Genomic DNA, 22,938 nt, shown 5'->3' with positions numbered 1-22,938 from the left:
GAGTGCAAACAAAAAAGTGAGTTCAAACAAAACAAACAAACAACACAATGAGGACACACAATAGAGAACATGGATGTTTGAATATTAACTGGTGTAGAACTACATTGCATTCGATAGAGAGCTGTTTCTAATATTCAACCAACCTACTGAGCATGAGCAGTGCAAAATATCATACATTTAGTCCTGTCTTACACCAAAACTTATAACCATTTTTTCTTTTTTTTTTTTTTTTTTTGTAAAGGCAGAATTTTTGATAAACTTGTTGAATTAGATATCAGAAACAATATGTTCACTCACTGAAACACAATCACACACATTCTAGATAGGATTCCAGCACCACTTTGTAACAATGTGCAGCTGTGCTATTCTGTTGCCTAGAAACCAGGTAGAGTTTCTAGTCCAGCCTCAACTGTCCTAGACTTTTCCCTCTACCTCTCTCACACAAACACTCTCTCTCATACTTCTCTCTCTTGGGCCTTAAAATTCACCTGACGCTCTTCTTCACCATCAATAGCCACTCTGCTGTCAAACTAGGTTGCCCTAAGTCCTACTTCTTGGCTCCATTTTGCACAAGGCTGCAGAACAAAATCTGCATCTCTGGCTGCACACACTCACTCCCGCGCAGGTCGGTGCATTTTGTAGACAAAGCTGAGACACATGCTGCAGGGAGCAAGAGAAGCACAGAAGCTGCAGTTTTCAGAACTCTCAGGAGATACAGTTAAGTATTCGGCTATATGCATTATTGGTGCACTGTAAAAGCCTCTTAGACTTTCATGCATGAGCTTTTATAGAGCCACCGAGTGTATGGTACAGTGATATATATAATATATATTATATTTAATATACAGTATACTGTGAATAAAACAGATTTGAGGATTTTGTAAGGATAAAAGTGACCCCTAAACTCTCCACCTAATACCTTTGTGCTATTTTTATTTGACAAGAGGATTTAATGTTAATGTAATTATTTTCTCAGCAGAAATCAAGAAATTTATTTTATACGTTTTCTTTGAATTATAATGGTTCTTGGTTGAATTAGGGTTGGAGACAAGTTTAAACATTGTAATGATATGATCTCAAGCTCTCCTTCGAGTCTCACACACACACGCACACACACATTGCTGTGCTGTCGGCATTGCCATGACAACATAGTGCTGAATGCTGATGGTTTTCCCAGATCTTTTATTTATTCATCCATCTCTGGATTACTTACTTTCAACCTGACAAGCACGCACACACATGTGGATCCTCGCACAAGTGTTCATCCTTGCATTTACTTCCACACATGCCCCCATTTAAATGCTGGTTTGAACATCAGAGCTGGCACCACAGAAGAAATCTGCAAAGCGTTCCTCTGCAAAGAGAACGTGTTCCAGTGTTTATGCATGTGAGTGAGCTGTTTGGACGTTTTGCTCCCGAAACATTGTTATGCGGGGGGGGGGGGGGGGGGGGGGGGGAGCAGTCCTCGCAAAATAGGCCATAACAAACTGACTGCCTCTCTCTGTATGTTTCTATCAATACAACCATCTTTGAGAATGTGATGTGATCATCTGCTGTGTTATTCATGGTTGTTGAGAAACAACTCAAAACCTCAGGAAAAGACACACACTTACATACACACAGATAACAAAAAAACCTCATTAGGAACAGCAGTTCACCTATTCAACAGCATAAGCAACAAGGAAATGTGACCTAAAAACATAACTGAATATTAAACCTCATCTTGATGGGATGGAGACAGGAAAAGGTTTCTTGCAAGGGTCCACTCGTGACCCCTGACCCTGCCAGGGTCCCTGGACAGAATTGTGCTGCCAGTTCCACCTACAATACATTAGCTTCTTTTTGGGTTAATTGGCATTATTTAAAGCTCTCACTTGGTAAGTATGAATGTTTAAATATGTTTGTGATGTCTGGAGATGCACCTCACCTAATTACACTTGGTCACTGTCTGTCCTGCAATATAATTCATCCCACTACATCATTGCATGTGCCAGTTTATTTCAAGTTAATAAAAACAAACAAACAACAAAAAGAAGCGTCATGATGATTGACTTCAGTTTTCCACCATTTTAGTCACGAACGAGAAAAGCATTGTGAATATGCGTGGTTCTGCATGTTTGTGAGCGTGTGTGCATGCAGGTTTATTATAATGGCGGGGGTTGGGGGTAAACATGCATAACTGATCCACTCCCTTATGAGCGACCACTAAAATAGATAAGAGAATCCACAAGTGATTTGATGCATTTGCAGGCGACACTCACATAGCACAAAGAACAAAGACATGAGAGGGGAAGAAAAATAAACAAAACAAGCACTCGGTATACAGCTGCAGCTTTTTGGAGAGGGAGAATGTTGTGAGAGGAAGTGGGGTTTGTAAGGAAGAGGTATTGTTGCATCTTGAAGCAGGAACCACAAACGAAATATCATCATCATCGCTTGTGCCTGTGATTTGCTGTTAGTATTCACTGACACACACATTTAGTACACCTAAATAAGATAATCAAAATAGTGATAGTGTAGTTCTACACCACCGCAAACTGAAACCAAAATAACAAACAGACAGAAAGCTTGTTGTTTGACTTGTTTTTGTTTGTTTGTTTTTGTTTGTTTGTTTTGAATTCAGAAACATTTCCTTTTGAAAATAAGGAAAACAATTCATCCCATGGTCAAACTTTCACCGTCATGAGAACTTTCATCATTCACAGGTGTAAAGTCTACTGGCTCCTAAGTTTGTTGACAAGTAGGGTTGAGCATTGAGAATCGAGAAACGGTTGGAACTGGGACTGACATTCCGGTTCTCCCGGGAAACGTTCAAATTGAAAAATTTCTGTTCCCAGTTTCGATGCCTCGTCCTCCAGCTGCGAAGAAGAAGTGGCGAATAGAAACAAAGAAGCGGCGTAAACCAACGAAGAAGAACAGGTACGATGACATGCTTGTGCCCAACAGCAGCGGCGGCGAACAGAAGTGTGTCTTAACTTTGTTAAAATGAATGACCAGTCGCCTCAGTGCAGCACTTGGAATAATATTATATTGTACAAAGGAGTTTTTCCCGATGTGTAGCCTGTGACGCGTTCCGAGCCTCAACCTACACCGCGCGGAGCTTCAGTGAAGTCAACTCTCAGTCAACTGGGTGAGTGTATCAATAAAATACGTCTATGCCAACATTGAGACAGCTAACAAGGTAAACGGTTGCTTGCACTTTTGCACTGATGGCTTTTAGCGTTTATTTTAGTCTACAAACCAACGTAAGCGCCGATGACAAAAACAAAAAAAAAAGGGGAAAAAAAAGGGAAAAAAAGCTTAAAATTGGGCTAAAACGTCACTGTAGCAACTTTACATCACAATGAATTGGGACAAAATTCCCATAAACGTCTTACGGTATCACAAACACTAACCTTGTGCCTCATCGGTGGGTAGGGAAAGGAATCAGCATTTTATAGCATTTGGTTCCATCCATTTAAAAAAAAAAAAAAAAAAAAATCAATCAAAAACAATCACCCGTGCCGTGTGAAGTTACTTTTCGTGCCAAAATGCTGAGTTCCGGTGCGTAGCCTTCAAAATAAAAGGCGACATGGTGCTGCACACTGATGCAAGTGATACAGGCATCGGCGCCGTACTCTCACAAATGCAGCAGGGCATAGAGCGGGTGCTGGCATATGCACCACGAGACGAGAACTACTGGCCATTGTTGATTTCACGTCCCTTTTTCGCCAGTATCTCCTGGGACGTCCTTTCAAAGTGCCCACTGACCATAGCAGCCTGCGCTGGTTGACAAAACTGAAAGAACCAGAAGGACAATTAGCTCGATGGCTCGAGAAGCTTGCAGAGTACGGCTTTGAGATTGTCCACCGTCCAGGTCAGGTTCACACCAATGCTGATAGCCTCTCCAGAAGGCCCTGCCGCCAGTTCTGCCCATGCAAAATGCATGATCCCTCCATGCTTCCTGGGGGCGTCGCTCATCAGTCGGTCCAGTGTGAATTGGACTCTGACCTCAGTTCTCTGTTGCCGAGTCCAGTAGGGGTGGAGGGGCTGCTGGCTGCTACGGCACAGTGTCCTGTCGGGGTAGAGGAACTGCCGGCTGCTACAGAACTGTGTCCGGTGGGGGCAAGTCAAAGCACCCCCACACCTTACGCAAAGACTTTAAACCAAAACATTCTGACTAATGTACACATGGTAAAACTGATTGGGAAAACTCCTGATACTGCTTCTTTGTTTTTTGGCTGGACCATGGGGGAGCTGAGTTAAGCCCAGGATGGGGATGCTGATATTGCACGCATACACGCCTGGATGAAAGCCAGTAACGAGCGCCCTCCATGGACTATTGTTTTGCCATACAGTCCAGCTGTGAAGACGTCCTGGTCTTAATGGAAACGGCTTTACCTCAGGGATGGGGTTCTTGGCCGGTGCTTCTACTGCCTTGACGACACAAAGTTAACCCACAAATCGTGCTACCATGCAAGCTACAACCAGAGGTGATGAGCCAGATGCATGAAGGGCCTGTGGGTAGACATTTCGGCATAGAGCGCATCATGGCCAAACTAAGAACCGATACTACTGGTACCACATGAGAGAAGATGTTGCTCTCTGGTGCCGAACTTGTACCAGCTGTGCGTCCAGAGCTTGCCCCCATAAAAGACCACAAGCTCCAATGGGATCTGTCCGGGTGGGAGCCCGATGGAACGCATTGCCCTGGACATTGCCCCCTGGGACCACTGAATGAGACTGAGCGCAGAAATTGATATGTGCTCGTGATACAGGATTATTTCACGAAGTGGACAGAGGCGTTTCCGATCCCCAATGAGCGAGCAGCGACTGTCGCTGAAGTTGTTGCGTCTGAGTGAGTGTACTGCTATGGGATACCTCAACCTCTGCCCAGTGATCAGGGTCGCAACTTCGAGTCTGAGGTATTCCAAGGGATGTGCAGCCTGTTCGGCATAGACAAAACTCACACCACGCCAGAGAAATGGCCAAATTGAACGCGTCAACGCCACTCTCCAGAAGATCCTGGCTTCCACAGCAGAACCTTGTCATTTGGACTGGGACCTTATGGTCCCCTATGCTGTTATGGCCTACAGGGCAACTAAACACAGTACTACCGGATTCACTCAGAAATTCATTATATTCGGTCAAGAAGTAAGTGAACCGGTGGATCTTGTTACAGGGCTAACTGCCGACCCGGACAACCAACCGACAGGTTCTGAGTACGTGTAGCAGATGCGTGAGCGACTGGAGCTGGCCCAGCTCATCTCCAGAGAAGCCCTGGGCGAGTCTATTACATGCGCTAAAAGACAATATGATAAGAATTGCTGCCACGCGCAGTACAAGATCGGAGATCCTGTGTGGTACCTTGTGAAAGGGACTCGTAATGTCAAGAGTAAAGTGAAGAAAGAAATCAGCTGAAGCATCATCGCTGCCTTGACCCCCTGGACAACACCTGGGCTCTGGACCAAGCTCAAGAATGGACACCTACGGAGGTTCTACCGCCAGCCTTGGAGAACGGCCCAGTAGACCGTGATATGGGACTGCATGACCTTAGTAGACACCACATAGTGTCTACTAAGGTACCCTTTATTTTCTACCTCATAGCGCTTGTGTACAAACGCCTTATAAATGAGCCAATATTGTCATTCTTTTACACTACCGCAATCTGTATACAGTAATGGGTGGCACAATTGTATGTACCAGTTCATACATTTCTATGCTGGAGTAGAATTATTTAATTGCCATCCAGAGTGGAGGTAGTGTTACGGGTATTGTCCCATGTGATTGTGACAGCAAGTTCAGTGTGTGTGGGCATGTGCATCGATGTATGAGTGAGACGGGACTGCGCAGGCGTCGTGCAGCGGGACTGTGAAGGACGACTGGCGACCGGGGAAGAGTAGCGATTAGAGGAGGACCCGTTGACGTTGAATGTGCAGATGAGCTAATAAAGCCATTCAAGCAGCAAATCGGTTTAGCCAAACTATGGCTACACACGGCATCAAAACTAGTGGAATCCGTGACAACAGCTCAGTGGAACGAGGAACATCACTAAACTTATCTAGGTCTGCCAGTTAGTGTTGTCAGTGTGTGGATCCAGCAGTTTCGGGTCAGTGAACTATTACAAAGCAAATTACAAAGCACTGTAGAGCCAGCGGCCTCTGACGCAGCGGACTTTCCCGGCAGCACAGGTCATCCAGCGCAGCCTCGACACTCGTCGTGACCGACGTTACTCCTGCGCTTTGCTGTGCAGTCAAATGTTCACTGTTTTCATTGTTGATGTGTACATACAGAAACTGTACATCGTGTATGTGTGTGCATACTGTAGCTGTAAGCTGTTTACTGTAATGCCGTACTGTTTTTAAGGGTACAGCAATGTTTGAAGATGTTTGTAAGCGTTTGAAATGACAAAGTGTTTTGGGATCACAGCTTGTGGTATATTTATGTTGTAAACCATAGGAAAACATGATCAATTTTAGGGGAGGGTCAATGATTTATTTTGCTTGGTCGCTACCTGTTAAATATATTATAGAAATTATCATTTATTTGCTTAGCTTGCATTAGTATGATGGACAATTTTAGATGTTTCGCCTTCAAAAAGAAGACTCAGCATCATCCATGGAAGGGCGCTTGGACCAAGGACGTGATCGGATGTGGTCGGGTCGTGATAGGTGTTGGTCCAATATTATGTGTTGTGTCTTATTGCTTAGAATACTATGTCTGGGAAAAAACCCTCTTATTATCAAATATTTTGTGTTGTGTCTTATTACTTAGAATATTATCAAATATTATGTGTTATGTCTTATTGCTTAGAATACTATGTCTGGGAAAAAAACCCTCTTATTATCAAATATTTTGTGTTGTGTCTTATTACTTAGAATATTATCAAATATTCTGTGTTGTGTCTTATTGCTTAGAACATTATGATTTGTAAATCCCTCCTATTTCAAATAAATGCAGGAGCGAGGGGCGGGGATTGTTTAGAGGGTGTTGAGAGACTGTGATCTGAACAATCTCCCATACGCCCTCCTCATGAGAAAAAGAAACCAGCGTCTTCATTCCTTTTGTGTCTATTATAATGTTAGGTAAGATAAATCTAACACTACCCCTTGCGAAAAGGGGGCATCCACTGAAAACGCAAATCTCAACCTCAATCTCTTCTCATACTCATTCTTGTTTTTCCTTCCATCTTTCCTTTCCCTCTTAGCCTATACGATTCCCTATAATCCATCCATCCATTTTCTGTACCGCTTATCCTCACTAGTTCATAAAATTATCATTGCAGCGCTAAGATTTATTTTTACATTTAACAGGGTTCCCACTGAGAAAATGTCTTATGACTTGATTTCACTGAATCTCATAATATAACAGATATGTGAATACTGTATAACACCTTGTACACAGAAATCAAGGCTTTGTGATGGTGGAGTCACACATACTGTATATATGACAGATCACTTTGCCAGTCTAAAGTAATGTAGTGTACAGCAGTGGCATGGTTTACATGGTGGGTCAATCTGTGAACACAAAGTTTGCACTTCTCACTAATCATCTACAAGATGTGTAGCCATAACCCAACAGCAACAAGTGCCAAATTGCGGCGCTGCCATCACATGGATTATGACAGGCATTGTTAAAAGAATTACCAGGCAGACATAGGAGAGAGAGGGCTCTGTACTAAATAATGCATTAAATCAGTGCATTCTGAAACAGTCTGTTACTCAATGAGTATTACTGGCTGTGTTAGCATTTCTGTTTTTTGGGGGATGGATCCACCCCTGAACACAGTCAAGCTGTCCTGTCTGATTGTATCAGGCTAAAGGACGGTTCAGTTGGTGATAAGCGATGCATGTCTCACAGGTGGCAGATGTCTGTCTACAGCTGTTCTCCCAGCAGCCATGCATTTCATCAGTGACAAGCACAGTGTTGGCATAGATAGAAAGAAGGATGTTCAAAATATGCAAGTCCCTTAAACTGAGGTCTTCTTAGAAAGTACATACATTGTACCTATAGGATGGTTTGGCAGTCGCGCATTTCAGAACTCAACCTCCAGTAACTTTTGTGTATAGTATATTTATTTTCTCCAAAGTAAGGCATACTATACATTTCTTTCAGTTTACTCATATCATTTACTTGGATAACTTTTTTTTCCACTTTATTTTTGCAATCCTGATCATAATTAATGCTATAGTGAGAGTTAAAAAATTGCCTGTACAGTATTTAAAAGTATTTCTTATCATGAAAACTCTAAATCTGAACAATTCCAAGAACAATCAGCCTCTTGGAACAAATCATGTTCCAGGTACAGGGCTCCAGCCATCTATTTTCTATACCGTGTATCTTTTTCAAGATTGCAGGTGAGCTGGAGCTTATCCCAGTTGACTTCAGGTGAAAGACAGACTACACCCTGGACTGGTCACCACTCAATCGGATGGCACATATAGACAGACATCCATTCACCATCACATTCATACCGTTGAATGGGAACTGAACCCATGTTGCCTGCACAGATATCAGGCAAGTGAACCAGGACACCAATCACCTGAGAGTGAACCGTATTTTAAATTATGAATGCACTTAATCACAAAAGGGTAGTTCTGAGAAGTCAATACTGGACTCTGTCAGATTAACCCTCTGACCCTGAACAGTAGAACCCCTCATGTTGACCTTTCACCTCTGATACTACCAACTCATGTATCCTCTGATGAGCTACAACCTGCCAAGCAGTTGTTGAACAAGCTGACAGCACGCTTTCCTCAGCGGAGCCACCTCCAATCATTCCCTTCAATCAGGGGGGCAAGTTTTTGTAAGATTATCAGCCCCAACTTGTGACCCAATTATCACGACAAATCCACTCTTAACAAACCTCAGACCTAAGGATAGAATAATCTTCTAAAACATAAGATTGTCTGTCGTTTGACATGCTTGGACTGGTAGGTGCCCAATTGTCTTTATGTGTGTATGGGGTCCTAGGGAATCGGAGGAGGAGGCATTTCCCAGCATGCTTTGCTGTAGTTACAATTAACACATTTGGCTATTATTAATGGCTCTTTAATGTGTTATTGTGTGTGTTTTTTTTTTTTTGGTTCAGGCATGGTGTAATACATCAATAGACCCTCCATAGCATATAGTAATTCAGAGTGGTGTCTTTTGTCGTCGTGTAAAGTGCAGTTAAATTACTGCTACTTCTGGTGGCGTTGTATGTGGCATACTTAAAGTTAAATGTTAATCAAGATTAATGACACTCTATTCGCAGGTACCGTAAGCGTAAAACATGCATGTCCATGACAGGTAAATAGTAAGTGTTGCTGAAAACTGCAGAATCTGCTTTTATTTACTCAAACCTGATGCATAGGCCAATTTAATGCTATTTACCAAATGTGTCCCCGGGCTGAATGTAATTGAGTACCAGATCGGATGTGGCCTGCTGGCTGGGAGTTAAACACATATGCTTTCGATATATGAATACTAACAAATGTAACCTAATGTAATCTGATAGGGGACCAGTTTCAGAGTTTCCGTTTAACACTGTTTGTAATTTCATAAACCATCATTTAATTCAAAGACCAACCATTTGAACACTGTGACACTTTTTCCTCCCTATGGGTAGTTTGTGTGAATGCACAGTGCACACATACAGGTGAGTGTCGGGGCTGCTTTTAGTTCCAGACAGTTTCATGAAGCAGTTTGTAAACAGTGAGCCTGAGGATAAATAAATACCCCCTGAACTGGAAGTAATACCACAACACATTATCAAACACAAACACACGCGCACATTAATATCCTTTTTAACGGTGGACACACACTTGTGTATCCCGATTTCACACAAGCTTGACCACGTTTGCACACGCGTTGCTTAACATGATGTATTTGCTAACAATGACTTTTCACACAAGTGACTTTCATTTCGGATAGAAAGACATTTTAATTAGCACAGTGGCTATGTTTACAGGATTGTTATGTACACTTCAACCTTTAAAGTCAAATGAAGTCCAGGTTTTTTTACTGCTATTTTTATTTTGTTTACAGTGAAACTGAACGTATTGTGATGCATGACAGTAATGGCAAAGAGGAAAAAATGATTTTAATGCAGATAGGTCTTATTTGATTTTAAAATTTTATCAAGTTTCTTTAGTTATTTTCTCACGGAGTTGATGTTATGTTGTGCTTGACACGGGTCTCTGCATTTGACTAATCCTTCATTTACTAAAACAACAAGACTTTTACATCCACTCATGAATCAAGAGCCCCGTTTACATGAAAGGTATCACTCACTGAGAGCATTACAAGACTTAAGAGAACCTTGGCAAGATAACCCAGGCTTTAATCAGCGTCTGAACAAAGAGCGAAGATAGAATGGGAAAGAAAAGGAGATAAAACTTTCTCTCAGAGAGAGCCTCCAAAAGTACAGTTTGACAATACACACACACACACATTATGAGAAGTGTGGAGTGCGCCAGCACTTAATACGTCAGAGAGGCAGGATCGCTTCGTCTCTGCAGCGATGCACACCTCATGACCTCCAATCTGCTGTTAGCACATGTACTAGCCAAATATGATGAGTCATCAAACACAAACACAGACCAATATGCCGAGATAAATACACATGAAATACAGCAACACTAGCACTGATGCACAGAATTGTGCAAACACAATTAAAAATGTTAGTGTGAGTGACAGGAGGCAAAGGTCAACCTGGTAACTTCAAGGTCAACACACTTTATCCCTCACAGTCCGTTCCACACAAGATTTACCAAAAATGTTAAAATGATATCCCCTTTAGAGGTAAACTCATTAAAACATGAAATACTTTGATTTGATTTGAGAATCAGCACCTCCAAATCTGAGACCATGGTCCTCAGTCGGAAAAGGGTGGCATGCCATCTCCAGGTCGGGGATGAGATCCTGCCCCAAGTGGAGGAATTCAAGTATCTTAGGGTCTTGATCACGAGTGAGGAAAGAATGGAACGGGAGATCGACAGGCGGATCGGTGCAGCGTCTGCAGTGATGCGGACTTTGTATCGGTCCGTTGTGGTAAAGAAAGAGCTAAGCCGAAAGGCTTCGTTCCTACCCTCACCTATGGTCATGAGCTGTGGGTCGTGACCGAAAGAACAAGATCCCGGATACAAGCGGCCGAAATGAGTTTCCTCCGCAGGGTGTCCGGGCTCTCCCTTAGAGATAGGGTGAGAAGCTCGGTCATCCGTGAGGATCTCAGAGTAGAGCCGCTGCTCCTCCGCATTGAGAGGAGCCAGATGAGGTGGCTGGGGCATCTGATTCGGATGCCTCCCAGACGCCTCCCTGGTGAGGTGTTCCGGGCATGTCCCACCGGGAGGAGACCCCGTGGACGACCCAGGACACGCTGGAGAGACTACATCCTTCGGCTGGCCTGGGAGCGCCTCGGGATCCCCCCGGAAGAGCTGGATGAAGTGGCTGGGGAGAGGGAAGTCTGGTCGTCCCTGCTGAAGCTACTGCCCCCGCGACCCGACCCGGATAAGCGGTAGAGAATGGATGGATGGATACTTTGATTTAGATTGCAACTGCCCAACATCAAATGAAGATGATAAAAATCTATTAAATATTCAAAAATAGCCACATAATTTACGAGTGCGCCTTGCACAGCCTCACTTGTATTCATTTATGAAGGGAACAGGAGGCCCTCTTGGCATGCTTAGTGATTGTACTGTATAAGGTGACAAATGGAGGCATGAAAACAGGATGAATCCACTCATCAAAATCAATTAACCTTGTCTGGCCCCTAGAACCTGATCGAATCAGCCCGAGATATCTTCATCATATTCATATTCATCATATTATGTCACAAGACATGGATTAACAGGTACAGTATTCATGAAAAAAAAATTGGCTGTGTCACAAAATGTCCCATACAGTCTATAGATGTCCATCCATCCATTTTCTGTACCGCTTATCCTCACGAGAGTCGCGTGTTTGGTGGAGCCTATCGCAGCTATCTTCGGGCGAGAGGCGGGGTACACCCTGAGCTCCACACAGGCAGAGCTGGGATTTGAACCCCGGTCCTCAGAACTGTGAAGCAGATGTGCTAACCAGTCTGCATCGTGCTGCCGTCTATAGACTTTAAAAAAAAAATAATGAATGAAATATAATACTACAAAGCAAAAGCAAAGTTTTATTTTTATTCCCTTTACTAAAATTGTGTCTTTGTAAAGAGGTCATAAAGGCTGAGTTTGAAATGTGTCAAATGCAAACAAAAACTGAATGAGCATTACAAAGTACGTGCAAACTGATACATTAAGTTAAGTACGATCTGGTGGGTCACTGCCCCACTTAGCCCTGATGCAGGCAGAATAAATCTATAACGTGTTCGAGGGGCATCGTTATTCAGACCTGCAACCAAAATGCCGTAGGTGCTTTCCTAGCCCACGATCACATCACTAAGTATTGTGAAATACAGTGGTGTCTTAGAGTTAAATTTGTTCCGTCACCAAAGTTGTAACTGAATTTACTTTAATTGAAATGCCATTAATCTATTCCAATCCCGAAAAAAACACCACAGTTTGTAGTTTTGTCTTTTTAATAAAGAAAAACTTGAAATAAACAACAGGCCTCAAAATTGCACTCTGTGTAAAAATTGCATCTGCATTAGCTTGAAGATATTTTAAGTTGACTTTGCCTCTTATTTTATTCACTGTGAAAGAAAAAAAAACATGATCAAAGTTCTCTCTGTCTTTGTACAGACACACTGTACTGAGCATGAGTCAAGAGTCCATTACATGAATAACTTTAATCGGTCGTAGATGTGATTGCAGCTTGAACCTGCATCACCTCGGATGTTGTGTCGGAGAGCCCAGCACTCAATCAATGACGCTGAGCATCATAAACATGATAAATGAGACATCGTGCATGGCTCTAATGCCGTTCTGTTAATTGTGTACTCAACTATTAACCAGTTTTTACAGTCATGCATGAACAATGGCTTTGAAATATATTAAAAAAATAAATAAATAAATTCAACCATTTACAAGACGTGCAACTGAATGGCGTGTAATCCAGATTTTAAGTTGTTGAAATGTAGTCAAATCCCTTATCTATTGGTCTTGACAAATATGTGAGTAGAGAATGTTGTGAACATTTTTTACATTGTTTTTAAGCCAACCATGTTTGTACACTCTCTCTCTGAGAAAAAGGCAAGACAGAGATGTCTTGTGTGAGTTCAACCATGTGATATAACCTTACAGTTTAAAACAAATCGTTGTCATGCAAAGTCAAGCGTGTGACAGCATGCCTCATTTATTAGCCATTTGATGTTGGTACAGACAGCCCTCAAGGCTGCTGAACAACAACATATCTTAAAACATCAACAATTAGCTGCAAGTCTAATATGTGATCTAGATGTCTGCATAAAAAAAATACCACAGAAGCTACTAAAACACTGTTATTTAGAGTCTTTCTGCCTCGATAATACTGGATCATTTTAGGCATTGATAGATCCCTGTACAATAGGTTGCATACACACAGCCGTATTGTGTTTAAAAGCTGACCTAAATATATACAGGTATAATACTATAGTCAGGAAACTGCCAATAAGATGTATGAGCTCCAAATGTCCACATGGGTCTGCCGAACTACCCCACTTAGTTTTAAAATACACTCTTGATGATGTATCAATTTCACCCTGAACGGCTGTACAGTAAGTGAGCTCGACATGTCTTTGGTCTTAATGGATAGGTCATTTGGCACTGAGCATCCATATAAACTACATTATTAATCTCAAGAGGGTATTTCATGCTGGCAATCCCCCAACTGATGATACCTGATTATTTAGTGTTGACCCAATATGTTTAGGAACAGCACAAAGGTGATTGATGGATATTATAATTGGAGTTCATAAACTCTTATTGTATTTATTTTTTAATCTCTACATTCTTTTTAACCTCTGTATTGTTACATGGAAATACAGAATGTGAGTGCAAATGGTTGTTTGCCTAGATGTAGCCTGTGATTGGCTGCTAACCAGTACAGGGTATATTTCACCTCTCGCCTTACATCACCTGGGATAGGCTCCAACTCCCCATGAACCTAAAGAGGACAGGCTATAAAAAAAAAAAGTGCTTTTTCTTTGGGTTTTTTTTTTTTTTTTTGGGGGGGGGGGGGTAAAGGACCAGCCTCAACGAGGGATTTTAAGAGATGTCAAATGGGAGAAGCAGATACTCAAGAAGGAACATGAATTCAAAGCAGGAAAACTCCAGCGTATACGTTCCGTCATGAATTATCAAATAACAGTATTTTTACCACACGTATAAGACTGTTAGGAATATTAAAATGTTATTTTTAAAATGCTTGTGCAGTTAAGAAACATCTTATGATGGTGACAGTTTTGACCTTGGAACAAATTTCTATTTCTGTTATTTCCCATGGGAAACATTGAAAAGGTTCTTTCCAAAGCTTGCTAAACACGAAATGGATTCAAAAGAAGAAAACAATAAAATATATTTTTTTTTTTAAATAAATAATAATTAAAAAAAATAAAACAATCTTGCTAGTCAATTGTGTACAGACTCTTTTGCTAACATGTCATTGTTTTGCGACAACCTGCGATATATCCCTGTTTAAAATGTGCTGAAAACTACAGTTCCATTCCAAACCACGATAAGCCTGTTTTGCTACAACTCCCTTCTGATCAGCGACCATTCGAGCAGCATTGTCAACAATCCAGCATGGATGATGTAGCAAAGTTTCATTTCACTTTTTAAAACACATATTTTTCAATAATCATTTGGACAATTTTCAGGAGCAAGTAATATTTTGAACAAACGGTAAAAAACGTAGGTTGAACAAACGAAATATTTAAAAAATTGTCATTCAAATTCCAACGGAGGAGCTGTTTGTTGATTTGGATCTTGTCCTTCGTCTAATTTTCTCTAGATGCCGCGCCTCAGCCGCCTTTAGCTTGTTATGGTTTTCTCCTACTACGTTCTACTTTACCCAGTTCATTCAGTGTATTTTTTTATGACGAGCAGTTTATGAGTTCGTCCAAGCTGCCGGGTAGACCAACATGGTTTGACAAACAAATTTTTCTGGAAATACACTGCATGATCTTTTGCTTAAAAAAATAAACAAAATAAAAAATACATATAGCATAGTGAAAAAATATTTGTCATCAACACCCTCATTGTGGAATTATTGCTAAACAGCCCGGACTGAGCCAATGGATTATTTTAACATTGAATGTGCTGTATATAAGGGGAAAAAATGGTTTGTTATGTTTGTAAAATTTCCAGGTAAATAAATAATCATAATGAATGTATACCATTTTGGACAAGATGTTTTCAATTATTTAGAAATCCAATATGGAGTTGACCAAAATCACGGAAAAGATTGATTGTGTTTGACAGTTGACAGTTAACACTAGCAGTACTTGGTATAAGCTGCAAACAACTTGGAAAACTCAAATTTATAACAACGTTAACAGCGCTAAGACAATACATAAGGAATTTGAGGTGATCCAACAATATTACAGTCGTGCTGCGCTCATGACACTGAAGATTTTATTTTAATATAAATGTAATATAACTAAGGTTGGGCAATATGGGCAAAAAATAAATAAATAAAATAAAATAAAAAATCTAGATTTATATTTTTATTTTATTTAATGATATTCATTCATTTTCCGTACCACGTATCCTTACTAGGGTCACGGGCGTGCTGGAGCCTATCCCAGCTATCGTCAGGCGAGAGGTGGGGTACACCCTGAACTTGTCGCCAGCCAATCCCAGGGCACAGATAAACAAACAACCATTTGGACTCACATTCACACCTACGGGCAATTTAGATTCTTCAATAAACCTACCATGCATGTTTTGGGGATGTGGGAGGAAAGTTACTTAGTTAGAGGTCTCAATGCCATTAGGCCGCAATTGCGGTTTCAGTAATCTGTAGTTTTTACGGGAGCAGGTGTTTGGCCCACTGCCCAACCCCAGCCCCAGCCCCTGGTATTCCTAGGCAGTCTCCCATCCAAGTACTAACCAGGACTTAGCTTCTGAGATCATACAAGATTGGGCAGAATGTGGGGATCGGGTCGGACGGGAAACCGGAGTACCCGCAGTAAACCCACGCAGGCACAGGGAGAACATGCAAACCACAGGCGAGGCCGGATTGGAACACCGGGTCCTCAGAACTGTGAGGTAGCTACGCTAAACAGTCATCCACCGTGCCGCCATTTGACGATATCCTAAAATAATAAATAAATTAATTAATAAAAAACTGTGTAAATCTCTACTTACTTGCCAAGACATTTATTGATAGACAGTGTTTCAGAACAACAGCAAGAATATTGAATTGAATTGAATATTGTTTGGCAATATTTAACAATTAATGACTTCAAGTTATGTCCAGGCTGTATACAGGAGAATATGCCAAATCAGGTTTGCGTAATAGTATTTTAGTTGAGCTTTTGTAACAAAACAAAACAAAAACAATTACGATGACATCAAAATGTAAACCCAACCTAATAAAATATTTTAAACCAAATGCATTTTTGCTTGTCACTACAGTACACACTGGCATAGAAATTTGGCAAGAACACTGCAAAAAGAAATGTAGTTCATGACGTTCTTTATGTCTTGCCAAGGTTTACTTGTTTTGTCATATGGACTCAGTGAAGGTTTTCTGAGTCTGTTGTGTGGATTTATCTTTTCTTTAGCGGTCGTCATGCTTGTGGCATTGCAAAGTTTTACGTATTTCTCAGAGTCAGGTTTGGGAGGGTTACTTTAGAAATGTATTCCAATACAGTTACTAGTTACCTATGACGATGACGATATGCGACATCATGACCAAATAATCTTTTGGGGTTTTTTTTATTCCTGGTGACAACTTTAGCAGCTGGTATTGGAAATAGTGTTTAAATAAGTAAAGCAGTGGATGATGATCGGTGACGGGGTGGTGAAATATTTACTTACACTGCGGCCGTAGGGCTATGCTAGCTAGCTCCTCCATTCGCCTCACCTTCATCGAGATGAATTTGACCGCGCGTCGTTGTCTTTGTAAATGTTCTTCAAAATGAATAAATCCTCTAGTGAATTTACGATCAAAACAACACCGTCCATTCTCCATTTTATTGGTTTCACTTTTGAACTGGACGCGTTTGGGAAGTCAGCATGTACATCGAGTGATCTGTGCTCTTTTTTGCTGTTGGCCAACATAAAAACTATACACGCGCTCCACTGATGTCCATAGCGACCATTCACCCACTTATTCAGTTAGTTTCAGAGCGAGAGTTTGATTTGCTTGCCACTGAGTCACATGACTGAATCATGTCCGCTGATTCGGCAAATAAGGACTTTCATGTGTTTCCTTCTTTCTCCCTCCTACGCCGTCCATGCACCCGTTCAGTTGTTTTCTTTTCGAGAAGAAATTCGAGTATTATCATCACTACTACGTGTATCACTACTCGATTACATTATCAAATGTAAAATTCCACATCGTTAAAGTAACGTTCATGATTATATGGAAGGCGATACATATCGCTTACCCCTAAATATAACATAGTTGCTTTCATTTCCCCTATTGGTCCACTGTATCTGAGCCAACTCAGTGAAGGACCCATGTACAATAAGTAACCACCATTTATCATTTATGGCACAAGAACAACTTTTCTTCTCACACAAAATGCAGCCCTGCTCACAAAAAAATAATAATAATTATGTTTCTGTTCCTTCTCTTTATGTCAAAATACATCACATTTTATTGTGTTTGCTTCATGTTGTTTAAATGTCATTTAAATGTTAGGGCAGTCTCAGATCCCATAGAAGGCCAGACAGCCTCCTAATCGGTGGCTAAGCCTGGTTGAACACAGGTCGTAAAGGAACTGTCACACAGAGGCCAAAACTATTAGACAATACAGCAGAACGTCATGCAGTATTTTTACAGAAGAAAAATGAGGACACGGCCAGGAAGCCCTTAGCACCAAGCAGCTACCAGCATCCACTACTGCTAAAACCTTCACACAAAACTTCTTAATCAATAGGGAATAAATGTCTGTCACATCAGACCTTGTCAGATGAGGTTCCAGGTATAGAGGGGGGGAATGTGTGAATCACATCCCAAATGTGTTTTTACATCACCCACTGAACCACATCAAGTATGGCTAGATGGCGCAATGGTTTGTCTTCAAGTTATCTTCCTGATGTTTAGATTTGGATGCACATCATGTTCTTTTCTGTCACTGCTCCAGTGTGGTAAAACATCTCACAGATGAAAATTGTGAAGGCGGGGTATTTACTTGAAGGCTAATAAAAGATACCAAATCGGACATGAACCAAGACTAAAAATGGATTTTGCATTGCATCAAAATATAAAAATTAATGATTCTCAAGCACAAAATGGCTGCCTGACAGAGATGTGCACAGGGGTACCATAAAACATATATGAGGGATGAGTGCATTTTGCCTGCAGTTAAAAACGAGTCTTGCCGTAAAACGTGTACAATCAACCTGTTTTTGACTTAACGTGAGGGTGGGGTGGGGGGGGGGGGGGGGAATCACATACAAATGCAAGCTGAACACTATGCAAAAAAATTAAATAATAAATAAATAGATAATAATAATAAAAAAATAACAGTAAACATGTAACAAGTAAAATGCACAAAGGGATGTTTCCTCTGAAAAGCCTATGATGCAATAATGTGAAAGCCAGGCAGTGTTTGGGTTCCCTAGTGACTAAAGTCTCTAACTTTAGTTTTTGCTTATATTTTTATTTTATCCCAGCCTGTTCTCGTGAGAATTTCACATGATTTTGTATTGGAATAAAGCAATGTAATTAGTGGTTGAAAGATATTCAGGCTCGGCTTACTTTAAAAAAAAATTGTTTAATAAAAAATTTGGGACCTTACCACTTTGAAAACAGAAGAAAAATTTATTGTGTTCAGCACAGCCTGTTTCTGGAGTGTGCTGTGTAAGGACACTGTACCTTCTTTTTCACTTTTCCATGATTTTCTATTAAATCCTTCTGTACTCTTGTTGGAAGAAGATTTGCACGATCGCGGGTGCAGCTGCAGCCTATCCCAGCTGACTTTAAGCAAGAGGGGTTCACCAGTCAATCACAGGGCACACACAAAAATAAAACATTCAAAATCACATTCAGTCCTATGGACAATTAAGAGTGTTCAACTTAACATGCATGTTTTTGGAATGTGGAAGGAAGCCGGAGTACCCGCAGAAAACCTAAGCAAGAACAGGTGTAGACGTGCAATCAACTTCATCGAAGTCAACCAAATTTGAACACATACTACCTTGCACAGCAGCAGCAGAATCGTCATAAAACCACACTTGTACCCTTTGGCTACTGCAGTAAGAACACTTGGCATACTTATCACTGCTGTTGCTACATTGGATACTCTAAAAGGTCGAACACAATCTGTTCATGGACACTGATCAATTTCTGATTTGTTTTCACATTTTAAAACAATAAGAAATAATGGAATGAGGAAAAATATAAATTACAAAGTCAAAAAGTCACCCTCGTCAAACCTTATGGTATACAATATAGAAAAGTTTTAAGTATACATTTTAAATTCTTACCTGTCATACCAGTGTAAAAATAAACTAATCATCTTGAATACGCAAACATAAAAGGAAAATCTACTGCGGATGTAAAAAAGTCAACACGCCCCAGTTAAAATCCAATTTTTTTTTATATATAAATAAAATAGACCAAGATAAATAATTTCCAAGCCTTTTCCATTATTAATGTGACCTATAAACAGCACAACTCAATTGGAGAAAAAAAACCTTTAAGGAAACAAATGTGAATTTAATGTGATTGGTTAATTCTGAACATAGCCACATCCGAAGTTATAAGACAGGGTGCACACATTATCTCAGTTGTTTATTTTAACTTTTTCTTTGTAAAAAATAAAATAAAATCAATTGAGTTGTAGAGGTTATGGTCAGATTAATGGTGGGAAAAGTTTTAAAAATGATTTATCTTGGTCTCAATTTATTTTATATCACAAAAGCTGGTATTTGAACAGGGGTGTGTAGATTTTTAATATCCACTGTAACTACTAGCGTGTAAGGCAAATGACCTCAATGATCTTAGGTGTGAAAACTTTTGGCCATATCATGTGTAAATGTATGTTGGTCGTATGACAATTAAGCTCCATGAATCCTTGAAAGGTGACCCTCACCATTTGTATTTTCTCAATCATAATTCTCAATTGTAACACCAATGTAAAAAAAAGTGAAACCTAAAATGTAAAAACAACTATATCAAACTCTATTTACTTTAACAACAAGTGATGTATGACAGATTCTTACTAAGCTTTAAAAATACCACGAAAAATCTAAAGATGAAGCACAACCGTACTAAGTTTAGCCTTTTATGCTCGCTAAAGTGTGCTCTTGTGTGGTAGACTGATGTCTCACATGGCAGCAATGATTTATTTTTTTTTCTTTTCTAAATGTGATTCTCTTAATTATATGACCTCAGGAAGCATTCAACCAGAGGGTCCACTGTAGTTGAATCACAAAAATGATCCATCAAATTTCTCAGGGATCGGCTAAGGAGGAGTGGCTGGAAAGCCAACGACGGTATATTGACTATAGCCACACTTGGAATTCATGACTCACAAACGCAAAAGTAAAGACAAAGTTGGTCTTACCAGATGTCAGGCACACTTAAGTTTCCATGTCATGAAAGGATATGGGTTACACACAACACGGAGACACCAGTTGCGAGGCCGTGTGGTTTGCTTTAAGAAGACAAAGGCCACGGGGGCCAGGGCAGGGTACGGCTGCTGCTCCTCCTCCTCCTCAGAGACACAGTCTGGATCCCGTATGGGAGCCACGACGCGAACTTCCATTGTTGGTCCGACATCAATATCCAGCTCCGCTTCCTGCACCTGCCGAACTTGAGCTTCTTCTGTTTCACCATTCCTCCTCCTGCTGCTACATCTACCGGTGCGCTCCATGTGCTCCTCATCACAGAGGTCTCCAGGTTCTAAATCATCCTGGTAGGATTTCAGGATAGCGAGCTTCACCTCCTCCAAAACCTCCTCCTGCTCCTGATCTTGCCCCTCCGGGCTATCTGCATACTGAAAGTGCGCTCTCCCGTGGCCATCAGTCATGATAGAACATCAGGCCGAGCCACTCTGAGGGGAGGTCAGAGGAGAGAGGTTAGCGAGAGGTGGTAAGTGGGAGGGGTCGCAGTGAGGGGAGACACCGAATGAGCACGACGCTACAAAGATGAAGAAATATTAAGACACCACAGAACATCCACACACACAAAAAATGCCAACCAAAGCAAGATTTCTGCTTTCTTTGAACATTATATCATAAAGCTCTTTACTTGATAAAACTTCCTTCCACAGGAATCATATTCCAATTTATGGAGAAAAGGGGAAATTTACTAATACAGTATACATAGATAATTAACCACAGTTGGGTGGCTTCATTTTAGATCTGTTGTAATTTAAGGTAACTCAAGCCACAGAATGTCAGTGTGGCACTGTGGGACTAGTGTGATTTCTCTCTCTCTCTCTCTCCCCCCCTTCCTGTTGCTATGTGATGAACAGATGGACTGCTCTGTCTCTGGTCTGGTGGAGCTTTTTGAGCCCACTCCACGCAATGGTGGCCAAGAAATGCGCAAAAAAAGGAGAGAGAGAGAGAGAGCGAGAATAAATGAACGTGACTCCAATCCTGATATCATTGTATTAAATAAATGCCATTTCAAATTAAAAAAATAATAATTAAAAAAAGGAAATAACCCCTTCATTTGTAATACGTTACATCCCCACTGTTTGTCTCTTTGAGTGGCCTTTGTTTAGAGTCGTGTGAAAGAAATGCGCATCTCACAAGTCATAAGCGTTCCAGATAAGCATAATATGAAAAACAAATAAAAAATATTTATCTTTACATATTTACACTGTGGTAGCTGTTAAAAAGTCATACAATTTAAATGTGAATTGGTATCAATTAACTAAGCCCTCTCTGGAGGAGGGAACGTCCGTCATCGCTTGTCACTAAAAGTGCACACATTGATTCAAAATGTATAAAACCATTTTTAGATCAGACTCAGATATCAAATAGAAGTGTGTTTGAAAAATATACCTTAAGGAGACGGAATAGGAAGTTCCCATAAGCATGATCCGCGACTGTGCGTGTTTCCAGCGCGCCCAGCCTTCCCCCAGCAACCCGGAGCTGCGGTTGTGCTCCCCTCTTGGTCCAATAATATCCTACTTCTGCTTCTGCTCGGAGATGGAAGCTTATCCCACAGTAGTTAAAAATCACAACGCGAGAATTTCATGCAGCGCTCTTCAATGGAAACATCTATGCGCAACCCTCCATCCGCGCGTTCTTCCTGTCGGGTGTGTTGGCGCAGCGTGGACCGGAGACGCACGCAGACTGCGTGGGATGCTCGGCTCAGCTGCGTGGAGGATCTGAGAAGGGAGGGGGAAAGAAGAAGAAGGAGGAGAAAAAAGAAAAAAAAATCCTTGCCTGACTTGGGAACCCTGACATGTGACGTGATGTCCGGCTTTGGATATGTAGTGCAGAGTAAGAGACACGCACGCATGCACGAGAAAAAAGAGAAAACCAAAACAGCATGGAGGAGAAGCGTGGGCGCGCAAGCCACGCGGGGATTCGTGCATCCCTCGGGAGTCTGCAGATAATTGCGCTGCGATCCAAAATATATTATGATGCAGTGTAAAATTAAGTGCAGACACGCAAACTGTAGTTACTGGCATGGTCAACTCACACGCAAAAAAATAAATAGTTAGCCTTTCCACTTCTAATCAGATGCCGCTTTCAAAGTCTTAATCAACCATTGGGTCACTGGACGACCCATTCCAGCAACTGAGCCACAGCCGCCCGATACTGGCATTTAAAAAAAAAAAAAAAAAACATTTTTTACCATTATCTGGGGTTAACAACAGGAGTTGCTGGGTATTGGAGCGCTGGCTGGAATCAAACACTCGCCCTCCGCACA

The 22,938-nt window shown here is 41.1% G+C and overlaps 1 protein-coding gene across 4 annotated transcripts in view; it reads right to left on the bottom strand.

Moving 5' to 3' along the window:
* cacna1ha (calcium channel, voltage-dependent, T type, alpha 1H subunit a) overlaps positions 1 to 22,429 on the bottom strand; it is a 122,729-nt gene extending 100,300 nt beyond the window's left edge. For all 4 annotated transcript variants that reach the window (XM_061748710.1, XM_061748711.1, XM_061748713.1 and 1 more), the window contains exons 1-2: positions 22,062 to 22,429; positions 20,659 to 21,103 (exon numbers count right to left, since the gene is read on the bottom strand). In XM_061748710.1, the coding sequence (XP_061604694.1) occupies positions 20,659 to 21,079 (421 nt within the window). In that variant the 5' untranslated portion in view covers positions 21,080 to 21,103; positions 22,062 to 22,429. The remainder of the gene's footprint in view (positions 1 to 20,658; positions 21,104 to 22,061) is intronic.
* Between the last annotated feature and the right edge of the window lie 509 nt (positions 22,430 to 22,938).

Source organism: Phyllopteryx taeniolatus, chromosome 16 (genome assembly GCF_024500385.1).
Source record: "Phyllopteryx taeniolatus isolate TA_2022b chromosome 16, UOR_Ptae_1.2, whole genome shotgun sequence".
In the NCBI taxonomy this organism is placed as follows: domain Eukaryota; kingdom Metazoa; phylum Chordata; class Actinopteri; order Syngnathiformes; family Syngnathidae; genus Phyllopteryx; species Phyllopteryx taeniolatus.
Note: the sequence above shows the minus strand (reverse complement) of the source record. Positions and strands in the feature narration are given on the sequence as shown.